Source organism: Mus caroli, unplaced genomic scaffold (assembly GCF_978045245.1).
Source record: "Mus caroli unplaced genomic scaffold, Mus_caroli_1 scaffold_11, whole genome shotgun sequence".
Taxonomy (NCBI): Eukaryota; Metazoa; Chordata; class Mammalia; order Rodentia; family Muridae; genus Mus; species Mus caroli.
The window spans coordinates 68,113,613-68,136,609 of record NW_028227266.1 but is presented as its reverse complement, the minus strand read 5'-3'; the positions used below and the strand labels follow the sequence as shown (position 1 = coordinate 68,136,609).

At 42.0% G+C, this 22,997-nt stretch overlaps 1 protein-coding gene and 1 pseudogene across 4 annotated transcripts in view; one reads left to right on the top strand and one right to left on the bottom strand.

Annotated features, from left to right (window-relative positions):
- Positions 1-11,282: 11,282 nt before the first annotated feature.
- LOC110302363 (dynein light chain 1, cytoplasmic pseudogene) lies at positions 11,283-11,558 on the top strand (annotated as a pseudogene).
- Positions 11,559-16,549: 4,991 nt separating this feature from the next.
- The window catches only part of Ice2 (interactor of little elongation complex ELL subunit 2), a 33,778-nt gene continuing 27,330 nt past the window's right edge, over positions 16,550-22,997 (bottom strand). For 3 of the 4 annotated variants that reach the window (XM_021171916.3, XM_085844763.1, XM_029481542.2), the window contains 3 exons: positions 22,334-22,384; positions 20,654-20,912; positions 16,550-17,147 (listed from right to left, as the gene is read on the bottom strand). In XM_021171916.3, coding sequence (XP_021027575.1) covers positions 17,019-17,147; positions 20,654-20,912; positions 22,334-22,384 — 439 coding nt within the window. In that variant the 3' untranslated portion in view covers positions 16,550-17,018. Of the gene's footprint in view, positions 17,148-20,653; positions 20,996-22,333; positions 22,385-22,997 lie in introns of those variants that run through there. The other variant, XM_085844762.1, reaches the window with a different exon arrangement.

Genomic DNA, 22,997 nt, shown 5'->3' with positions numbered 1-22,997 from the left:
CCTTAAATGTAAATACATATATGTGTCGGTACACACATGTACACACAGGTGTATGTAAATACACAGGAGAAAAGAGGCCAAATTGATCATGGCTGCCTTTTGGAAAGTGCACATCAAGAGAATGATCACCTTTTAAATGTATTTTTTTAAAGGTAAAAATGAATCATTTATTAACATGTGTATAAATGTTTGCCTGCATGTATATCTGTATACCACATTCATGCATAGCCTATGTAGGGCAGAAGGCGGCATTGGATCCCCTGGAACTGGAGTTAGAGGTGGTTGTGAGCCACCATGTAGGTGCTAAGAACCAAACGAGAGTCCTTAGGAAGAGCAAGCAGTCTGTGCTCTGAACCACAGAGAAATCTCTCCAACCCTCGTTTATTAATATTTTGAGTAGCATCTCTTGTATACCAAACTAGTTTGGAACTCAGATCTCTACCTCCCAAATGCTGGGATTACAGGGACATGACCCCTCTCCAGTTTTATACAGAGCTGGGGATCCAGGCTTCATACATACTAGGCAAGCATTCTGCCAACTGAGGCACACATTAATATTTAACATAGGTGCTTCCATAATATTGGAAAGAGCTGAAAAAAAGAAAACAGATAAACAGCCAGGTGAGGGTGAGCTGCTTGCTTAAGACATTAAGATTAGAGCTGGGCATGGTGGCACACGCCTTTAATCCCAGCACTTGGGAGGTAGAGGCAGGCAGATTTCTGAGTTCTAGGCCAGCCTGGTCTACAAAGTGAGCTCCAGGACAGCCAGGGCTACACAGAGAAACCCTGTCTCGAAAAAAAAAAAAAAAAAAAAAAAAAAAAACAGAACAAAACAAAGAACAAAAACAAAAAACAAAAGACATTAAGATTATGATGGTCTGTGCCAGGTTTGGAGGGACACTCAGATCTTTAAGAAATATCATCATTATTACGCATGTGAGTGTCTGGTACATTTATGGATGTGCACATGTGTGGTGGTCAGAGCACAACTGGGTAGCATCAGTTGTCCTTTTCCATCTTTTCATGGGGTGAAACTCAGAGCTCTGGACTTGCACAGCAGGCACCTTCACCCATTGAACCATCTTATTCGCATTCAAATATTTTTAAAATTTTTCCTCCACATGAAGAAAATCCAATTATTAAGAAAAACATCTACAGATGAAGGACAGGTTGGAACACTATAGCGCTCTCTGTTGACAAAGAAAACACTGCACACTTAGAACACGTGGATGAAGGGCACAAACCTCACTTGACGTTGATTCTCTACTGGTGATTTAGGATTGAACAATCAAGGCAGGGTGTACATGGAGGGTTTCTGAAGAACACAAATACATACTGGGCACAAATACATAACAAGACATGTGGAGGCATGAAGTTTATGGGCACATATACATAACAAGACATGTGGAGGCATGAAGTTTATGGGCACATATACATAACAAGACACGTGGAGGCATGAAGTTTATGGGAGAGGTACAGTTGGTGACTTTATTCCCATGACTCTGCATTGTTTGGGTTGTACCTTATCTCCTGGTGCTATACATGTGTGTGGGGCTTCACTCTCCGACTAGGAGCTGCAAGGTCTGCTTTGTAAAGCCCTGCCCCTGGCCAGTGTGGACCTCCTAACAAATGTCCCCAATGCTGCGCAGCTGCCTTAGCTGAAAGGGACTCTAGTGAGTGCTGGGAACCATGGACTTGAAAAAAAGAAACATCATATTCTCTTTCATCTTTAAACCTAGGTCCAGAATGAGCACCGTGTACTATGTTTAGGTCTAGTGATCTTGTACACACATCTGAGCGTTGATTCACAGAACAGGTTTTTCTTATTTACTGAAAAGGCCATGTATTTTTTTTTATAAGTAGAAGTGCTTTAAATAATTAAATTCTGGCCTAACAAATAGATCGATAGATCAATAGGTTTTTTTTTCAAGTATACGTCTTTCTCTTTCTCGGACCCATTGTCTGTGCAAACTTCACTAATGTTAGTGAAGATTACTGACCCTTCACATACATGGTTTCCATACCCAGATGTTCAAACATCTGCTCACAGAAAACCTTTTAAAATGAATCGTGTGCCTGCATCGAGCATGGACAGCATTCCCTAAACAATACACTAAGACAACTACTTATAGGGCGTTCACCTTACATTCAATTTTATAAGCAATAAAGATGGCTTAAAGCCTTTTAACGTTGCAACATGATGGTACAGTGTGTGAAAACGTTGGGCCACACTGGAAACTCTCCAGGGCCACATAGTTCTCTATGGGCTACAGGCTGCACATATCTGGAAAGCACACGGGACAGTGTGCACACTTGTAATGGGAGAGTGTGCAGATACCGTGTCATTTTATATAATTATATTTTCATTTCATTTCAATTCAAAACACTGTGGTATTAAATAAAGTCCAAGTGGTGCTGAGTTGGTCTTTGTTCAGCCTTCAGCTCAAAGACGAAGCAGGGCTGAGCCCAGGAACACAAGAAGACCATTTACCAAGGCAACTAACTGAACAAGGAGGTCCAGCACCAGAACCATCTGCTGAGACAGGGTGCTGAGGACAGGCTCTTCTTCCTTCTGTGGTACTGACTGAGACTGGGACTCCAGCAGGAGCCAGAGTAAGCAGGAGCTACTTGGATGCCATCAGGGAAGTATTAGGCCACCTATGGCTGGCTAGTCAACTGCTATTGTCATGGGCCGGGATGCTACCCCCTAGAAGGGAAACCAGTGGTTGTGGTTTCTACCCAGGCTGTTCCCCAGCCTCTTGGATTTCCTCTTGTTTGGCTTTCTCCAGGTTTTCACAATCCATGATGGCCTTGTTTCTGAGGAGCCAAAGACTGGGAGACCTCAGCCTTGACAACTTCACATAGTGTGTGTATGCCAACAGCTTCTGTCCCCAGCTTCTGTGGCAGAAGGATGGCTCTACCAACGTCATATAGTGACTTCCTATTGCTCTTGCTGTTTCTTGAATCCACTTCCCATAAATGAGAGCCTCCCACCTTATTCTGTGGTCATGGGTATCAGACACAGCAGAGAAATGAACCCCAGATTTCCTATCATGGGGTCCTTTGATGGCATTTTGCTCCTTAGAGCTACTAGGTTGGTTAATGTAGTCATGGGTCAGTACCCCCAACCTTAGATTTGGGGTGAGCATATAGCTGCATTAGTTAACCACACAATTGTTTATAGCCAGAAACCAGAAAACCCTGACTAGAAATGTCACATTCCAGAGTGGCTACACTGCATGCACACGGAATCTGTCTAGCAGTGTCACAGTGGGTCAGCCATGCAGGAAATTAAACCCCAGTTGACCAGTATGACCTGGGCCTATGCTTTGGTCAAAGCTAGGTGTCTTGGTGTGGTCAAAGATCTGGGCTAGTGCTCACTTACCAGTTAGACCTCCTAACACAAAATCACAGATCACTGCTAGTTAAGACTGGTGCTTAGTGTAAGAGAGGAGCCATCAGGTAGCACACTAGAATCATATGTAAATCTGTCTCCATGGTCTCATCAATGCCTGCCCAATGACTTTGCATTTACTTAGTCCAGCCTGCCCACTCTCTGGGCCCCGTCTTCATGGTTCTCCTGTGTCATTTTAAAGACGGGATCTGAGCATCTTCAAATTTTGTTACCCATGGGAAAGGGAGCCCCAGAATGCATTCCAATACCATGGAAAACAAGGACTGACTATGTACAAGAAGTTAATGCTGTAGTTCACACTGGACTACAGATCCCCCAACATGTTTTCGGGTCCTGCGTTGTTTAAATGTGTATCTGTGATTAAAAAATGTTTCTTTATTGTCAAATGAAGCTGGACAAAGTTATCATCATCATCGTAATCATCATCATCATCATCATCATCGACAGAGTCTCTCTACATAGTCCTGGCTATATGAGAACTCACTAGCCGAGGCTGGTCTTGAAGTCACAGAGATCCACCTGCCTCTGTCTCCCAGGTACTTGGAAGAAAGGCATATGCCACTGGGCCTTCCAGACACAGCATTATTAAAAATAACACCAGAGAGCTGTTAAATATCCTTAATGCTCTGTATTCCTAATAATATGTGACATGCCTGTGAGAACAGGGGTGACAGCTAGAGATAGGAGCATATGGTGGGGACACACGCTGTCACCACTGACAAGCATAGGGAGAGCGGGAGGGAGTGGAGCCCTATTTTGTTACTCGCAAGGCCAGAGTTGATGCAGAAGGACTAGGCCATAAGAGGATGCAGGGAACTGAGGTGGAGCTCAGCTAGACACTGAAGCCGAGGGCACTATGATCCATTAACAATATCTACAGGGCAGGGCGGGGGAGAACAGAAACAGGAAGTGAAACCAAGTCTCCACAGGTGGAAGAACAGAGACATTTCCAGAAGAGAAGTCAGGAAGTGGGGTGGGGGGCAGGCTGCCTGTGGGCTAAGGGGGCTTCACCTGATCTGTGATGCTCCCTGCAGGGTGACAGCAGTCAGGCCTAGAGTGGACAGCTTGTTACAAAGTCACCCCTGCCATTTCTTCAGAAAACAGAACCAAGAGAGGACAAGGAAGAAATGGAGACTTAAGGAGGAAGGGGCAGGTGAGGGGAAGGCCAGGAGGGGGGGACACTGTGCATAGTGGGATAGGGTGGGTCTGAGTTCCTGCCCTGGGTATATCTGGGGTTTCATACTTCTCCAGTGATAGTCTCTCAACATCTGGGAACTATGCAGTTTGGGCCAGGTTATCTCCAAGTTCCTTACAAGCTTCGAAGTTAATAAAGTTCTGCAAAGGTAAGAGTCTCACATTTTCTCAGACTGCTAAATCAATCACTAAATGAGTCCCAGTCCAGCTTTATTATTCAGGTGATTGGGCTTCAGCCCCTCCCCTAGCATGGCAGCATCTGCTTTTCTCGGGAGGGATGCCTATCTGCTTTCTAAGAGGGTGGTGGGTCAGAGGATTGTGCTAAGAAGCCAAAGGCAAAGCTGTTCACTCGATTCTAGTTCACTCTTTTTTTTTTTCTCTCTCTCTCTCTTCTTGGTCATCCCCACATCCCAGTGCTCCACTCCCTGATCTGGAGATTGGCCAGATGATCTCACTGGTCTTTCCCGACTCTGGTTCCTATGATTCATCAGCTATAGCAACCAGGGTGGGGTCAAAGACACAACTCCAGTCTCAGGCTATGCAGCCCAAAAGGAAGGACTCAGAAAAACTGTTAGGAGAGAGAGACACACACAGAGAGAGACAGAGACAGAGAGAGACAGAGAGAGACACACACAGAGACAGAGAGAGACAGAGAGAGACACAGAGAGAGACAGAGAGAGACACAGAGAGAGAGAGACAAAAAGCCAGAGAGAAAGAAACAGAAAGACAGAGACAGAGATAGACAGAGGGACAGACAGAGAGACAGACACAGAGAGAATGAATTTCCTTTCTTATCAAATTTTTATAAATATTTTCTATAAAATTAGAGATTAAAAAAAGCTTATCCTGTAATAGATGGAAACATTCTTGGTTTGGCTCCTCCATGCCCCACCCCGCTAAACTGCCAGGATCAATCTGGTTATAACCGTCACTGACTTCCAGGATGGGTTCATCTATTGCAGCCAACATTAGACTCCACTAAGTGTCAAGCGCTAGGCAGGGCTGGGCAACAGGAACTATGGAAGCAATAATTATAAGTTGGCAAACATCAGAAAAGAAACCCAAGTGTCTGAGAACACAGGAAGAAAAGACCAGCCCTGCGAGGGACAGTTAACCATTAGAGAACAGCAAGTCACTCTTTCTGAACCAATGTTTCAGTTACTCAGGTTTCTTTGAAGTTATTGCACAACCTAAAAGTCAGAGAGGAAATAGAATACACGCCCATGCCTTCTGGACAGGCAGGAAGTGGCTGGGCAGAGGTGTGACTGTTTATTTTTATACAACCCATCCAGAATAAAGGCTGGTGGCGAGGTTGGTCACTAGGGACATGATTAATCACTCCTATCTTCCTCTGCTTAAGTATTTCTGTCAAAAGCAAATCCTGGTCATAGTTTTGTAGAAAAGCTAACGGTCACTCCCAGCCAAGTCTGGTGACTAAGAGGGCAGAAGTTAGCAGGAAGATAGAAAACTGTCTGGTTGGGGTTAAAGGTATACAAAGCCACGGCCAGGCTCTTAGTTGAGGACACTGATTTATGAACGCAGCAGGATTGCTTTTGTTTTAAAGACATTTACTCATTTTGATATGAGGTTCAAAGTAGAGATCTGTTAGCCCAATCAAGCTTTTATAGTTTGCTGATATACTAAATAATTCAGAAAGAGCAATGCTACTTTAAAAATTACTTGTTTGGAGGGAAGGATAAAGCGGTAAAGTTTCAAGGGCTGAGGTGGACATTTCAGTGGTACCATAGTTATAGGTAAGGACACTACAACACAAGGCTCTTAAAAGCTAACACGCCAAGGTCTGAATAGGAGTACAGACTGGTAATGCCAGTAGAAGCAGAAGACTGTTCAAAGCCTTTCTAGGTCACATATCCAGGCTAGCCATGGGCTAAATATACAGCCAAGGATGATCCTGGACTTCTGGTCCTCCTACTTTAGCTTCCTCAGTGCTGGGGTTATAGGTATGTGCCACCATGTTTAATCAAGCCAGGGTTACATTCTAGGTGGGCACGCTCTTAACTCAGATACATTTTCAAACTGGAGCTGTTTTTTTTTTAAATTTATTTTTACTTTGTGTGTATGAATGTTTTGCCTACATGCATGTGTGTATACAACATGCATGCCTGTTGGATCTCCTGAAATTGGCATTACAGATGTGTGTGAACCGTCACATGGTATTGGGAATCGAACTTGGGTCCTCTGCAAAAGTAATAACTGTTATAATTGCCGAGCCATCACTTCAGCCCCTGAGCTATTATTTCTTAAGTGACTTTCTTGGGAAGTCACTGATCTTTTTTCAGAGTCAAGAGTTTCTTCAAATGATGCATCTGGAGTTCAATTCTCCATAGAGGAAGTGCAGAAAGAAACCTGTACTTTATTTAGCTCTATGCTTTCAAGTAAGCACAGACACCCGATGTGTTCACAGAAAGGCTGCAGAACTCACCACCCTAGCTAGGACTTACCTATCTCTAGGACATTTGCCACTGAACCTCCAAGCCAGGGCATGGCTGCATTCCAATAATTATGGCAGGTTTGTCTGGCATTAAAGACATAGGGTGGCTGGCTTGCCCAGGAAGAGCTTTCACTGTGCCCTTAGGCTTACATCATAAGGTAGTTTCCTCATACTGCCCTCAGACTGCCTTCATTCCCAACCTATCCTCCATCTCTTGTACAATGACTCTCTTTAGAGAAGGTCAGCCATCTTGCCTACTCTACCCCAAGTCCCATGAAAAGCTTTTGATTAACCCCCATGTCAGCAGAATGCTCCACAATGTTCCCCCCACAAATCCCCCACCCCGACCCCCGAGCAGCATATCCTGTAGGCTGACTCTTCCTCTACTTCCCCAATGGAGAGGCCTTTACCCCACTGGGTGACCTGCTATTCCAACAGCTCATGGTTGTATGTGGTCCTCCGCAGTGTTGTACTTTATCTCCCAACTTGAGATTCCCAAAACTCCTTTCAGGGTTTGGTCCCCAATGGTAGTTATGCCCCTCATTGATTCAATCTGACCTCGATTCACATTTACACTGACTTGCCACCTAAAAGGAAATTTTCTATCTATTTAAGTTGCTATTCGATAAATTAAGTATTAAGTGGCTAGCCTGTAGAATATGCTGAGAAGCATGAGGACTTCAGCAATAAAAAGACCCAGGCTTGAAGAGAGAAGAGATGGGTCATATCCATTGGTAGGGTTGAGAGTCAACCTCAGTGCTAGTCCCAACCACTCTTCTAACAATTGCCAGCTCTGGAGGACTGGTCGAGAGCTCATTTGGTAAAATACATGCTGTGCACCCCGCCCCCGCCCCCCAACCCACATAAAAGAGCCGGGCATGGTGGCAAACTTGGAATCCCAGCACTAGCGAATTGGGACAGACAGATCTCTGGGTCTTATTAGACTAGTTGATCCAGAGAGCTCTGGACACAGAAAGAGACCCGGTCTCAAAAACAAGGTAGAGAAAAAATTAAAAACAGACCCAAGGTTGACCTCTGGCTTTTACATGCCCCCACCCCCACATACACACACATACACACATAGATACACAGACACACACACAGACACACACACAGACACACACCACACACACACACACACACACACACACACACGCATGCATGCACATGCACATACATGCACGCACCCACGCACACAGGGCTGGCTACCTCAAAGCTTATCCACTGACATTTCTTAACCCCTCAAAGTTGTAGCTGACAGCTGTAGCCTGCTGGATGTGAATTAGCATAGCGCTGGCTGCTGGGAGGCAGAAGACTTCCTGTCAGCAAACTCAGCACTCCCCTGGATACAGAATGACATTTTGGCCCCAGGCACTTACAAAGTTACCTAGTGCTGGCTCCTTATGAGTAAAAGTTTGCAGGCACTAGGGTGTAGCATTAAAAAGAGCCAAACTGAATTAGGGACTGACCGACCACTCTATTAGCCTCCCCCGCCCTCCACACACTGGGGCACAAAGACGGTCAAGCTTAATGCTCTGAGATTTCACAACTTCCTTTAGCACTCATACTGTACTCTGAAGCCACTAACTGGTTGTGCAAGTGTGTGAGATTGTAGGTTGGGGCTGGACAGAACTGTCATCTGCCTGCAGAGGCACTGGGGAGTTAGAATTCTCATCACTTTTGGTAGGGCAGAGGGCAGACATACTTGCAAAATGCATTCTATTGTGTCATTCTGCAGCACAGTCAATGTGTTTGCAATATTTTGAGGCCCTAGACTATTTGGTTAAACATAAATGACTGACTCTACAATATACAAACTGGAAGTAGAATACACTATTTTTAAAAAGGGCTTTTTATTTTATTTTTTATTTTTGGTTTTTCAAGACAGGGTTTCTCTGTGTAGCCCTGGCTGTCCTGGAACTCACTTTGTAGACCAGGCTGGCCTCGAACTCAAGAATCCGCCTGCCTCTGCCTCCCGAGTGCTGGAATTAAAGGCGTGTGCCACTACGCCGGGCTGGACTTTTTAAATTTTTTATGCAGGTTATTTTGCCTGCATGGCTGTGTACTATGTGCATGCAACATGCAGTGCTTTTGGAAGCCAGAAGAGAGGGGGCGGTCCATATCCTGGAACTAGAGTTAAAGACATTTGTGAAGTGCCATGTTAGAGCTGGAAGCTGAACTTGGGTCCCTGGAGGAGTAGCCAGAGCTCTGATTCATGGAGTCCTCTCTCGCACCCAGTGCATTCTATGCCTTAGTTGTACAGGACTACTAACTCTCTCACCCAATAAAACAAACAGCTCTGAAAACCATCATTTAATCTGAATCTATTCACGTTCTAGTCTCTTTACTATAGATGCATTCTTCAGTGCTTCACAAATGATGTTTTTAATTGACACATTAAGCTCAAACATAATTATGAAGTATCCTCTCATGTTTTAAATCATGCACACGCCATGTAATGTTCAAACTGGGTGAGCATATCTGACTCCTTAAGCATTCCCCACTTAAGTTTCAATCTTTTTTTGAACTTATGGACACAGAACAGTTCCATATCTTTTCCTGCCGTGCCTCTGTGGGGCAGCAGCACATTCGGGGCTTATTTCTTCTACCCAAGAAAGGCTCTGTACCCACTGATTAGCCCTTCCTCGCTTTCTGATGACATCCACGGAGACAAAAAAATATCAATCGCCTCATGAATTCTAGAAGCAGGAAAACTGGTCATGGACACAATATTGTCTTTGTTTATTGGGATCATTGCTAATAGGTGGGATGGAAAAGGTTACAGTTTAAAGTCTGTTCCAGCAGTTTATGTTGGATGCCGGTCTGTGTAAAGGCTGGTTTGCAAACACTCTGTCACTGAAGCACATTCTGGGTCAGTGGTGAACAGGTATTTTTCCCAGCATCCCAAGGCCTGCAGATAAAGCTTTTGGGTTTTGGTGGTGGTGTTGCATGAAGAAACAGAGGCTATGTATTCAAGTTCAGACAAGCTTTGCAGCTGGGAAGACTGTCTTCAAGAGGTTTTAAAGTAGGTTATCCTTCAAACGGAATCTTTGCTTTTACCTTGGAGACAGGGTCCCACTGTGCAGGCCAGGCTGGCTGAATCCATTGAGTTAGGCTAACATTAAATTAGTATTGTAAAAATGTGTCTAAAAATACAAGTTCACAACATTTAAAAATCACAACTCCCTTCCCCTAGGTACTCTTTCTGGTTTACTGACTTTCCTTTCCACATCCTGCTCAGGGCCTCTCTACTCTCCCTGGTCGCCTCCCTCCCCACTCGCCTGCACTGCTGGCTGTTTCACATCAGAATCAGCATCAGAGGAGGGCTGAATCTAATAACACTCTCCTATTTAATCTTTATTTCCCCTGAATTCCCCGATAATGCAAATCGTACCTTTCAAAAAGATCTACTCTGCCATAACCCTAAATTCATAACAACATTGCAGAAAGACATATAAGTATACACATTGCTCTTGTATACCTAGTATCAATGCTCCCTACTGCCCCTTCCACATCTAAGTCTTCCAACTTGTAAATAAGTTGGACATCATATCTCATATCAATATACACATAGGCATTTACTTCACAAGTATGGCTTCTCTCTGGCCTCGCAAGGTTAAAACAAGATTAGCCTTCATCTACCAATACTCACTAACCTATGTGTGCTAAGGTATGCTGCTCTGATGATCCTCTCCACTGGATTAGGAACCAAATCTAAACCATGGTCGTGAGTCAGTTAGCTAGTGTCCACAACCAGGAGCAACTCTGTGGCCTTCCTGTGTCTTTCATAGAAAAGATGGGATTCTTGAAAATCTCCACCCACTTGCTTTATAGACTGTCTCTGGCTTGGGTCCTCTGGGTATTTCTCCATGATGGACCCCTTTATGCCAGGAAGAGTCCTTATTGCTGACACTGTACTTTCTTCTGGCGTAAACTAGGAAACACAACTGTTATGTTCCTGAATCTTATTAGTGGCTGCCTTCTGTCTTAGGACAATTTCTGACAGTTTCTTCAACTCTAAGTAAATTAATAAACCCACTATATTCACCAAATAATAACAATTTTCAGGGTGATTTTTAAAATAAGACTGTGTAATTGTTCCCACTTATCATCAAAAAACTCTTGCTAGATGTGTCCCGGCTTCGGTAGCGACCGGTTGTCCTCTGCTGCACCCGCACCTTCCCTAGGAGCTCGCAGCAGCCAGCTGGCCTCTGCTCCAGGGTAACTATGTGCGACCGGAAGGTGATGATCAAAAATGCAGACATGTGGGAAGAGATACAACAGGACTCGGTGGAGTGTGCTACCCAGGCGTTGGAGAAATACAACATCAAGAAGGATATTGCGGCCCATATCAAGAAGGGTTTTGACAAGAAGTAAAACCCTACCTGGCACTGCATTGTGGGCCAAAACGTCGACAGTCACGTGACACACAAAACCAAACACTTCATCTACTTCTACCCGGGTCAGGTGGCCATTCTTCTGTTCAAATCCGATTAAAAGCATGATCAGTGAGTACATATTGTGTGAGTTCCTTTGTGATTGGGTTACCTCACTCAGGATGATGCCCTCTAGGTCCATCCATTTGCCTAGGAATTTCATAAATTCATTCTTTTTAATAGCTGAGTAGTACTCATCCTGAGTGAGGTAACCCAATCACAAAGGAACTCACACAATATGTACTCACTGATAAGTGGATATTAGCCCAGAAACTTAGGATACCCAAGATATAAGATACAATTTGCTAAACGCATGAAACTCAAGAAGAACGAAGACCAAAGTGTGGACACTTTGCCCCTTCTTAGAATTGGGAACAAAACACCCATGGAAGGAGTTACAGAGACAAAATTTGGAGCTGTGACGAAAGGATGGACCATCTAGTGATTGCCATATCCAGGGATCCATCCCATAATCAGCTTCCAAACACTTACACCATTGCATACACTAGCAAGATTTTGCTGAAAGGACCCAGATATAGCTGTCTCTTGTGAGACTATGCCGGGGCCTAGCAAACACAGAAGTGGATGCTCACAGTCAGCTATTGGATGGATCACAGGGCCCCCAGTGGAGGAGCTAGAGAAAGCACCCAAGGAACTAAAGGGAACTGCAACCCTATAGGTGGAACAACAATATGAACTAACCAGTACCCCTGAGCTCTTGTCTCTAGCTGCATATGTATCAAAAGATGGCCTAGTCAGCCATCACTGGAAAGAGAGGCCCATTGGACTTGCAAACTTTATATGCCCCAGTACATGGGAACGCCAGGGCCAAAAAGGGGGAGTGAGTGGGTATGGGAGTGGGGGAGTGGGTAGGGGGGACTTTTGGGATAGCATTGGAAATGTAAATGAGGAAAATACCAAAAAAAAAAAAAAAAGCATGATCAGTGCCAAACACTCAGCGATCACCCCAAAGCAAGGACAGCATCCTAAGTTCCAAATGCCAGAGACTGAGTCTTCAGCCTTGCTAAGGGAACGCCCCGTTTGAATCTGGTGTGTTCTGTACAGGGCATTGCTCTCTGTACAAGTTTGTGATCATAAAATTAGTAAAACAGCTTACATTTGTATTTATTTTCTAGTCCATACTCCTGTACCCCCATTTTTTCTCCCTTAGCTCATTCCTTTAAAAATAAATCTGTTGGAGATGTAAAAAAAAAAAAAAAAAACCCTCTTGCTAACTTTAACTGCTGACTGCTAAGTAATTGTTACTTTAGTGCTTACAAATGGGTGTCTTTTCTAATTCTGTCATTCCATTGGCTGTTTGGCCTTCTGTAGAACTGAACAGTCCCCTCCTTCTTGTTTATTCATTTATGATCAGTATAGACTCTTGAATTACTATTTAACTCAGAGGATTGCCGATGATTACTATAGTCATTTAACGTTTAAATTTTCTTGGACCTGGGACTCCTTTTCAACTAGCCCTGTGTCCTTCTGATTTGTCCCCACAACTTTCTGGGAATTTTCTGGTACAACTAAAATGTCCAGTTTCCCCTGGTATCCTTTTTCTTATTCATTTTTGCTGATCCATCTTGCCCTTTGCTCCAATTTCAATCACCATGGATATGCCAGTGACTCTGAAATCTGTATTGATGTCCCTTCTAGCTTGAATACAACTCTTTAAGATACAAGTCATTACTACCTCAGTTTAATGTGTTGATAGTAACTGATATCAGGGTCCTGTTGTGTAGCCCAGCTGCTGAGATGGCTCCTTTAAGAATGGCCACCCCCCACCCCATGCACTAAGTCTCTTTTACACCCCTAAATGTGTACATGGCATGTATGGTCATTTAAAAATAGATTCATACTTGTGAGCTACCATAGTAACTCCCTGGTGCAACAGTGGCACAAATGGTATAGAAATAACCAATTACTGTCTGATTAGATTTAAGGCCCACCTACACACATCTGTGTGAACCTTGGCTTGGAGGAAGTGGATGTCTCCAGTCAACAGCATGACTGCAATTACAGCTCATGAGCTTGGGGCAGTAAGCTGGGCTGCACCTGGACTCCAATTCACTAAGACTAGGAGACAGTATCTGTCATTTAAATATGGTGTATTAGGTAACTTAACACTCAGCAACCATAGTGTCCAAACCCAGAAGCCAGGGAGTAGAAATGGTTATAGCAAACACTCCCAATGTGCTTTCTTCCTTAACCACACTTCTATTTTTTTTTTTTTTTTCCCAGTGAATAACCCCATCATTCTCCCAGCACTACAGGTGCTTCTGGGTAGGCTATAGCTGATTGACAGTGCTGACTTATTAACTCTGGACCTTTCCCATTTTCAAATCCTACCTCCTAATATCCAACCTTTAGCCAGTGCACTCTGTACACTAATGCTGACAAGAGCCCTGATGGTACTATTTATTTGGTTAAATTCACTACTGGTTTCCGAGTTGTGTGGGCTGGGATCCCGTTTCCTTGGTCGTCTCCATGTGCACAGCCTGCGTTTCAGCCAACTGTGACCTTTGAGTCTGCAGCTTTACTTCTCTAACTCCTATGCATTAGAGACAACAGCAACCAGACAGAAAGCAGTCAGCTGAAGCGTTACATCAGAAACACCCTCCTTAGTTATCAGGACGTGGTTGCATGGATGGCTTTTTCTTCTTTTTTGTAGTTGTAAGGATGGAACTCAGGCTCTCGTGCTAGCTCTCTACTGCTGAGCTATATACCCCCACCCAAGGTGACTTTTAACATGTACTTGATCAGAGCACTCACCACAGAAATTCTACTAGAATGTATACCTACAAGGAAAAGAAAAATCTGATTTGGGACAGGCTCATGTAACCATATATCCTTGATATCTACTTATTTATCCATTCTGTAATGAAACACACACCTCCTGAGCATGGTAACTATACTACACTACCCTATTATCTAATGATGAGCAAATATGCTTCCTTCCCTCAAGAGTTTATTGTCTACTGTGAAGTGAACAATACTCTGAGGTCTGAATGTAACAGGACAATAATGGTGACTTAGTGGATGTGTCATGATACAAAGCTGTAGTCAAATTCTTTTACTTGTTTTCTAAGACTTTTATATTAATTATACACTCACATAAAAGAACAAATGAGCCAGGTTTAGGCTTACAATATTGTAATATCTCATTTTTCCCCTATGTATCTAGACAGAACTTTTTGTCACAGGCATGGTAGGTGAATACTCTACCTAATTCCCAGCTTGGAGTAAAACAAAACAAAACAACAAAAACAACAACAACAACAAAAAACCCAAACAGTAAAAATGTTGCTATAGTATTATCAACATTACTTCCTTGCTTACAAATCCCTTCATATTTGCAGCAATGTAGAACAACAATGGACACTAAATATGTGTTTAAAAAGAGCCTTTGCTAAGCTTAAGTGGAAAAGCAGCTCTTCTTGATCAGAGTTGTCCAGAGGTTTGGTCACATGTAGAAAGTGGAAGCCTCTGATATGCAGACTGCAGCAAGTACTGTCCATCTTTGGGATAGAGCTAATTTCGAAGGGATCTTCTACTGTCACACCCCTAAACTGAATGACAAATGAGTCACAACTATTTCTGGATTTGGACATATGTGACAAAGTTTAGGGGGAAGGTGAAGGGCTTTAAAAGGAGACTGGTAGGCTGAGGAAATGCTACATTAAACCTTTTACAGTAGGGGCTGGAGAAACGGCAAAGCAGGCAAGAGCACGGACTGCTCTTCCAGAGGCCTCGAGTTCAATTCCCAGCAACCTCATGGCAACTCACAACCATGTGTACAGGGACCCGATGCTCCCTTCTGGTGTGTCTGAAGACAGCTACAGTGCACTCATGGAAAAAAATTATATAGTAATTGGATGTTTTAATCCCAGCACTCAGGAGGCAGAGGCAGGTGGAGTTCTTTGAGTTACAGGACAGGACTATGTACAGACCCCGTCTCAAAAATCAAAACAAAAATCTGTATGTACTAATAATTTAGGTAACCAACCTCTCAAGAAAATCAATGCAAAAGAAAACTTGATTGTGAAAAGAATTTCAACAAATTATTTTAAAGGATTTTGGGTCTAACTTTTTTCTTTCTTTTTTTTATGATTTATTTATTTATTATATGTAAGTACACTATAGCTGTCTTCAGACACTCCAGAAGAGGGTGCCAGATCTTGTTACGGATGGTTGTGAGCCACCATGTGGTTGCTGGGAATTGAACTCAGGACCTTCAGAAGAGCAATCAGTGCTCTTAACCGCTGAGCCACCTCTCTAGGCCCAGGTCTTCCTCTTTTAAAGTAAATTTTATGTGTATGAATGTTTTGTTTGTATGTAAGTGCACCACATAGATGCAGTGCCCACAGAAGCCAGAAAATAGGTCATCTGGTCCCCTGGAACTCCAGGTACAGATGGTTGTCGGCACCCAAGTGATTGGGAATCAAACCTGGGTCCTCTGCAATAAGCCACTTCTTTAGACTCCAATTTTTGGGTATAATTTTTTATATTGACATAGAAAACACACACACGCACACATGCGCACACACACACCTTCTAAAGAACAACATGAAAATTGCCATTGATGACAAAGCTTGTATTTCTGAAATGACAAACACATTTCTGAAGCTTTTAGTGTTTATTAAAAAACAGGTAACAAAAAGTAAACATATTCTGTCCCCTCAAATGCAAACTGGCCAAACCCACTGCTGATGCTGCTTTCTGAATTAACCACAATACATGAGAAGAAACAATCTTAGGTTTAATGGCACCTTCACCATGTCTGATAGGATCATCAAGTGTTTTTGTTTTTGTTTTTTTTCCTGCATCCTCATGGTTATTTCTGCTTTGGGTAGTATTTTACCACATTTACATGGAATTTGTGCAAAGTAGTAGAGATATTGCCACCAAAGCTGTCACACCACAGAATGTTTTTTGTTTTTATAAAACACAAGGGTGGTTGCCTAGTAAGAAAATATTAATTTGCCACTTTTCAGAGATGAGGATCTTTCTTGTTTTCACTTTCGGGGTCCACAAAGGAATTTCAACAGGTTTTCAAACATCAACAGCAGTTTTAATACTGACAAAAATAGGTCATAAACAATGCACAGAGCTGTTTCTAACATTGGCAATATTTAACTATTGGGCCAGTCTCATTTGAGTGGCAATATAATCAAATTGATAACATAATACATGACAGTTCCTAAATCAGCAAGTGGTTTTCCTACCTATGATCTTTAGAAAAGAATGCTATAAAAATATTTTTCTTATTCAGTTTGCTGCCATGCTAATGGAGCATTCTACATTCTCCGTGCACCAGTGCTGAGGAGTGACTAACTCCTGCTGTCACCACCATTCCTGCAGTCAGTAGGTTTCCAAGGCACTTTGTAAGAACTCCAGGATAGCGAGGGGAAACACTTTTCTCACTCGCTGATCTTCTGGGTATGTTTCCCCTTAAAGTTCAACATTAAACACTGTTATAACTGGGTTTTCTGAAACTTCATTTTCTATGGTCCAGCCCTTACATTATTTTCCTTTTATTCCGAGCCACTCCTTCATTTTCAACTTGCTGAACAGGCAGGCGACTGCTTTTGGTTTCCATGGAGACAGGATTCTTGTGGTTACGGGTAGGCATTCTTGTCCCACCAACCTTAGAGATGAAGCAAGAGCAGAATAACTTAATACATTCACAACTTGCCTGCACACAAGCCACTCTGCATCATTTACACAGGGACTCTCAACATGGGAATGACCTTTTGTAAATTTTTAAGTCCCAGCCACATGGCTAATCTTTTTTTTTTTTTTTTTTTGGTTTTTTGATCTGACCCAGTTTTAAAAACATTAAATTTCTAGCAACAATGAGGAAAAAAGCTGGAGCAGGGCTCAGCTGTAAACTGCTGTTACATTTACAAGATGCTGAAATGTGAAATTAGAAAATGAGGAAAGGCCAGGCCTTTGAAACACTGTGAAATTTTGTAGAAAGGCAAGAGAGGAAGGAGAAAGTGAGGACAGGGAGAGGAAATACAAAGGGATGGAAAGACAAACGAGAGGCCAGACATAAGATGGAGCAAGGCAAGGAGATAAGGAAAGAAGTTGGGAGAAGAGGCAGTCTAAAAAAGAAGGAATAAAAAATATGAAAGGAAAGAAGGGGAGAAACCGGAGGAGGAGAAAACTGGAGGTGGAAGGAGAAGAGGATGCCAACTGAACGGGGAGGAAAAGGCCTAGAAAGGAAGAGAGGATAGAGCAGGTGAGAGAACCCCATCTCCTCTTCATGCCTGCTCCAACTTGTACCCAGCCCAGAACCAGAGTCCTGCCTAAAGAGAAGACTTGGAAATGCTATAACCTTCCTGACCAATTAGAGGCCTCACACAGGACCAAAATTGTATATAGCCCACAACCATTTCCACAAAGCTGCCTGTAGCTGCCTCAGATCCCCTTGCCACCTCGCACCAGAAGTGTTTCTGTACATCCCGTGCAGTCAATCCCACAGATGGGAAGGTAGGGTTATGATACATTCAAACCCACTCTCTCAGTCTAGCCTAATGAACAAAATGCCAGCATGGAGGTTCACTATGAATGTACCATAATCTAGTATCTCTACTTTCTCTTTCCTAAGCTCTTTTGGTTTGTTTTTAAATTACATGACTAGAAATGGGGCAAACTTGAGCGCTTCAGTCAGTGTGTCTGTTGGTCTCTGATGCTCAGGTCTAGCAATGAGCGGCCAGTGAGTGCTGACTCTCAAGATGCCTGTCACTTGCCCACTCAGCAGGCGTTTTCCCTGAAGGTATTCATTAATTGAGTTTTTGAGGAAGGCAAACATTCTGAAAACTGTGTTCAGTAAATGGCTACTATAGAACCTATAGTGGTAAAAGGGGAGCAGATGGGACTCTGCAGTCCAACTCTTCTTGGTGTAGTAGAAGGCAGATGCAGATCAACTGGAAAATGTGTTACAGTTCAGGGCTGCAGCCCTGTCCAAGGATAAACACCTCATTTGAGAGCAGTTGGGATGGATGGTCACACTAAGGCAAGGCTACACCAGAAGGGATGCAGACAAATGCTTCACACAGGCTCTGACTTCCCAGTTTTAAGAAAGCTCTGATCTTTCTACATATATGCTAAGACTAGAATCCTACAGGTGCTGAGCTTGGTTGGAATTATTAAAGTCCTGTTTCTATGGCCTGGCTAGGAAGGCAGGGAGGTGACATCAGGGTGGAGAACTGCACAGTGTACACAGTCTTATACAATGTGAACACCAACACCCAACAACAACAAAATGAACAATGAAAAAGTCCTTAGATTTGTAGGAAAAGCTATTTCTTAAAGGGCTTCAGGATGTTTACTGCCTGGGCATAACAGAAAGAAAAGAAGAACAGGGTGTCCAGGAGATGCACGCACACATTTACTATAGGCTAGCTGTGGGGGAAGGGGTTCTGTTGACTTTTAAAACACACCTAGGGAATGTTAGTTATCTAACTGTCTATGTCACCAGTGCTGGGCTATGCAACAGTCTGGTCTCAGAAAATCTCAAGAGCATCTGTCCCTGTACTGGACACTGTTCAGTAATACACATGGTTGAATAGTTAGAATGTATTTATGTGTTCACACAGAATTTCTCCTTGTCTATCAAAATTTTCTTGTTACACTGCATATTTGACTACTCTACTGAAAAAGTTAAATCTTCCAAGAAATGCTCAGGTATAATAAGCATTCAATATTTGTAGTTAGTCTATACACTCACTTCTTTTAAAAACACCTTGTATGTTTTCTTCATTCGGGAGGCAGAGGCAGGCAGATCTCTTTGAGTTTGAGGCAGCCTAGTTTAAAGAGTGAGTTCCAGGACAGCCAGGGCTACACAGAGAAACACTATCTTGAAAACAAAGAAAGAAAAAAAGTTGTCTTTAACTTAAAGTTGTTCAGTTCTAAGTTATTAAACCTCTCATTTTCACCAAAAAGGAATAAAACACCCCATACAGAATTACATGTTACAGTTGGCAGACTATGATTAGTGTTTCTAAATTAAAAGAAAACTGTCTTTTTAGAATATAGGGTTTCAAAAACATTTTTCTAATTATTATTTTTAAGTTACTTAAGAAATTTCCTTAGATTATAAAAATCACTAGTTAGAATATTTATAAACTAAAAACAGTCACCGAAACCGAAGGTAAATACAGTGTTAACTAACTTTCTCCATGCTCTCAGTTTCTCAACGAGTTTGGCACATTTCTATTTCTTCTTAAGCTCACTAGGAATGAGGTAGATGGCTGCTTGGCATGCACCAAAATACTGACAAGTAAATAGAATGATCTTCTCAAACGGTGACACTGGATGGAGAACTGAAGAGCATACACAACCCCACCCAATGTAAACAATACAAACAGTATCAACAATTAAAATGCTCTTGGCAATTGTAGGAAGGCTATTTTCTCAAAAGTAGTTGGAGACATTCACAGACTAATTGGGCATAACAGAGAAAGGGAAAAAGAAGACAGTGTTCACAAGACACACATATGGGCTCCATGTGAGCTTTGTGTGAGCTCTAGAGGAGCTCCCAGGAAACCAGACAGAGATGAACGACCTCAGTATTCTGACTAGAAGGTGTTTAGCAACATGGCAGGAAAACACACTGGATTTGTGCTTACAGACATTTGGATTCATTTGCAGACAGCAGCGTCCTTCCTTGGCTAAGCTCAAACTGAACTAGTGACATGACAAGGAATGGGTGGCATGATAGGCACAGTGTAGATGGACATCTTCAAACTCTAGGTTTAAATAGGCTATTCAACTGATATTTCTAGAAGGGTTTTATAGTGAGTATAACATTAATAATAATTCAATAAATCCTGTTATAAAATACTTAGCATAATATAACTTCGCTCTTAATATTTTACTGTATTTTTAATAAGCCACTTTACTAATTACTAGTGCTTGCTTTTAAGTATTTCTTTATCTTACTAATCAATTTTTAATTATATCATAATTTTACTATATGGACTCTTTTACAAGTTGCCTCAACTATATAATGGAAGAGGATATACATAAATAGTAACTAAGGAAATACAAGTGTGCTTTGGGCAAACACTCAGGCATTGGATGCCTCGTGCATGCACACATACAGCAAGTAGAGAATAGAACATTTAATTGTAAAACAGATCTTACCTTTGCTTGTGCTGCAGGGCGCAGTGGTTTAGGTGGAAAAGTGCAAGGTACTCGTCCATGATGGATATGATATGGTAACAGGTAACTGGGATCTAGTGGGACCCAAGGAACCGAGAGACTGGAGGGTACGCCAGGAAGGTCACAATGTGCCTTATGCAAATTATATGCTGTTCTAGTAACTTTTCCATCTGAGGTCTTGTAGATCAGGAGTGAAGAATCTTCTGCTGCGTGAGACAGCAAGTAGGACCCTTCCTGCAAGCTGCATCCAACACTGAGACTCAACTTACAGGTTTATGGTGCCAATCTCATCATGTTCTCCTAACCCCACAGAGCAAAACTGAGCTGCCACAGGAAGAGAACACCACTTTGGAAAGTATTTCAGGACCAGCAAAAGTAAAGATTTCAGAAGCCTTTAAAATTGCTTTATACTCTCCAGGCAACTATTCAAAGTTTTTATTCTGAAATTCAAACATATCTAATCATTTCCTTTTTACCATTTTATCAATCTGTAAATGTCAATCATTTAATGGGTAAACAATCCATCTAACTCTCTAACCCATGACATACTCAAACCATACATTTTCATTCATTTAACACTACACTTATATTGTTTCTAGTAGGTAAGAGACTAGAGACACAAAAGTGAATGTGACATGTCCAGGACCTCAAAAGTGTCAGAAACAGGCAAGGGAACATGCAGGGAAGATGTAGGAACCACAGCAGTCTTATGTGTTAATGAGCTACCTGTTATACTACCCACCACCCAGTTCCATATTAAATCCTTCACACAGCTTTTGAGATTAACTCCAACTGGGCATAAGCTAATATGAGAGATGCTAAGCAATTTGCCTACAGTTCTGCACATAGTAGATCTGCACATAGCTCAATACAGATCTGGCTTTTTGGTCTGCACACAAGTCAGAGCCTCATTTACAATCCTCTACTAACACAAAAATTGATGTAATCTACTACATTTTCTTTGCTTTCTGGAAAGCTTCAAGGGATTCAATGTATCACCATAAAGAAAAGGCACATGGGTAGTGGGCTATGTTTTCTTGAGAATACATAACCTCTAGGTGAAAGAGCTAAATAAAGAGAAAAGTTCTTTTCCACATTATTAAAATGAAGATGATCAGCTTTAGTTAGACAGAGTTGCCCACACATATAATGAGCTACATTTTCACCACTTTCAAACTGCAAGTAACTCGTGTTGACAAAGGAGGTCAGAGAATTATTCTTAGCTTCTAGGGAGGCTTTTCCCTCTCTCATCAATTTCATATAAGGAAGCAAATGACTATTTGGTAAAAAGAATAAATAACATTTCTAATATTGAGTTTCTAATCAATGAAACTCATGTATCTTAGAGGATTGACAGTTTGAGGTCAAACTGGGCTATACAGCAAGATGTTCTGTGTGTGTCTGTGTGTCTGTGTGCACATGTGTATAGTGTGTTTGAGAGAGAGAGAGACAGAGAGAAATATGAACAAAACAAACACATTTGCAATTTCAGTATAGCCAGACACTATCATGTTATCTTTCACTCCTATTTTTAATTTTCAACTTTGATACTTTTTACACTTATAGTTTTTTCATCTATTTCTAACAGCACATTATCCAAACTTGTAATAATTTCCAGCAAAGAAAATCAAAATTTCTATGCCAATATCCCAAAGTACTTACCTACATAATTTCTTTAGAATGTGCTGGAGAATGTTAAATAAACTTGAAATCCTATTAAACAGAAGAGAAACTGATATAAAATTAAATTGAAAACAAACCTAGAAGTATAACCTCACTAATAACGTGTGGCCTATTGCTCACAGTCAAAGGCAGCAGCAGCAGCCACTAGTGCCAAACAAGGACCAGCAAGTAGATGACGCTGGGGTGAGACACAAATTCCATAATTTTCTTTCATGTTCATGAAGTATTTTGTGTTAGAGCTGTTATAATCATATAATTTAAAAATACCCAAATAAAATTAAAATATAGAATAGCTGTAATCAGTTGCCAAGAAAACTGACTTTATGCATGTGTGATGACAGAGACGTAGCAGAGTGGGGTCAGACCAGCCAAAGGAAAAGTAAACACTGCATTTTAGCTATCTGGTGCCTCATCTACATACGAACTGATTTCCACTATTATTTCTCTTTAAATTTTTTTTTTTTTAACTAAGAGAAGTAAGGCAAGGGGTTAGCTAGCAATGTACTGAAAGACTTTTCTGTGCACACATATAAAGCAATCCTTAGACAGAGGACTTTTGTGTAAGCAGGGTTCAAGTGTGACTGTTCCTTCACAAATCTGTGTCAAGTGGAGCTTTGCCATTAACAGTGGTGACTTTAGCACT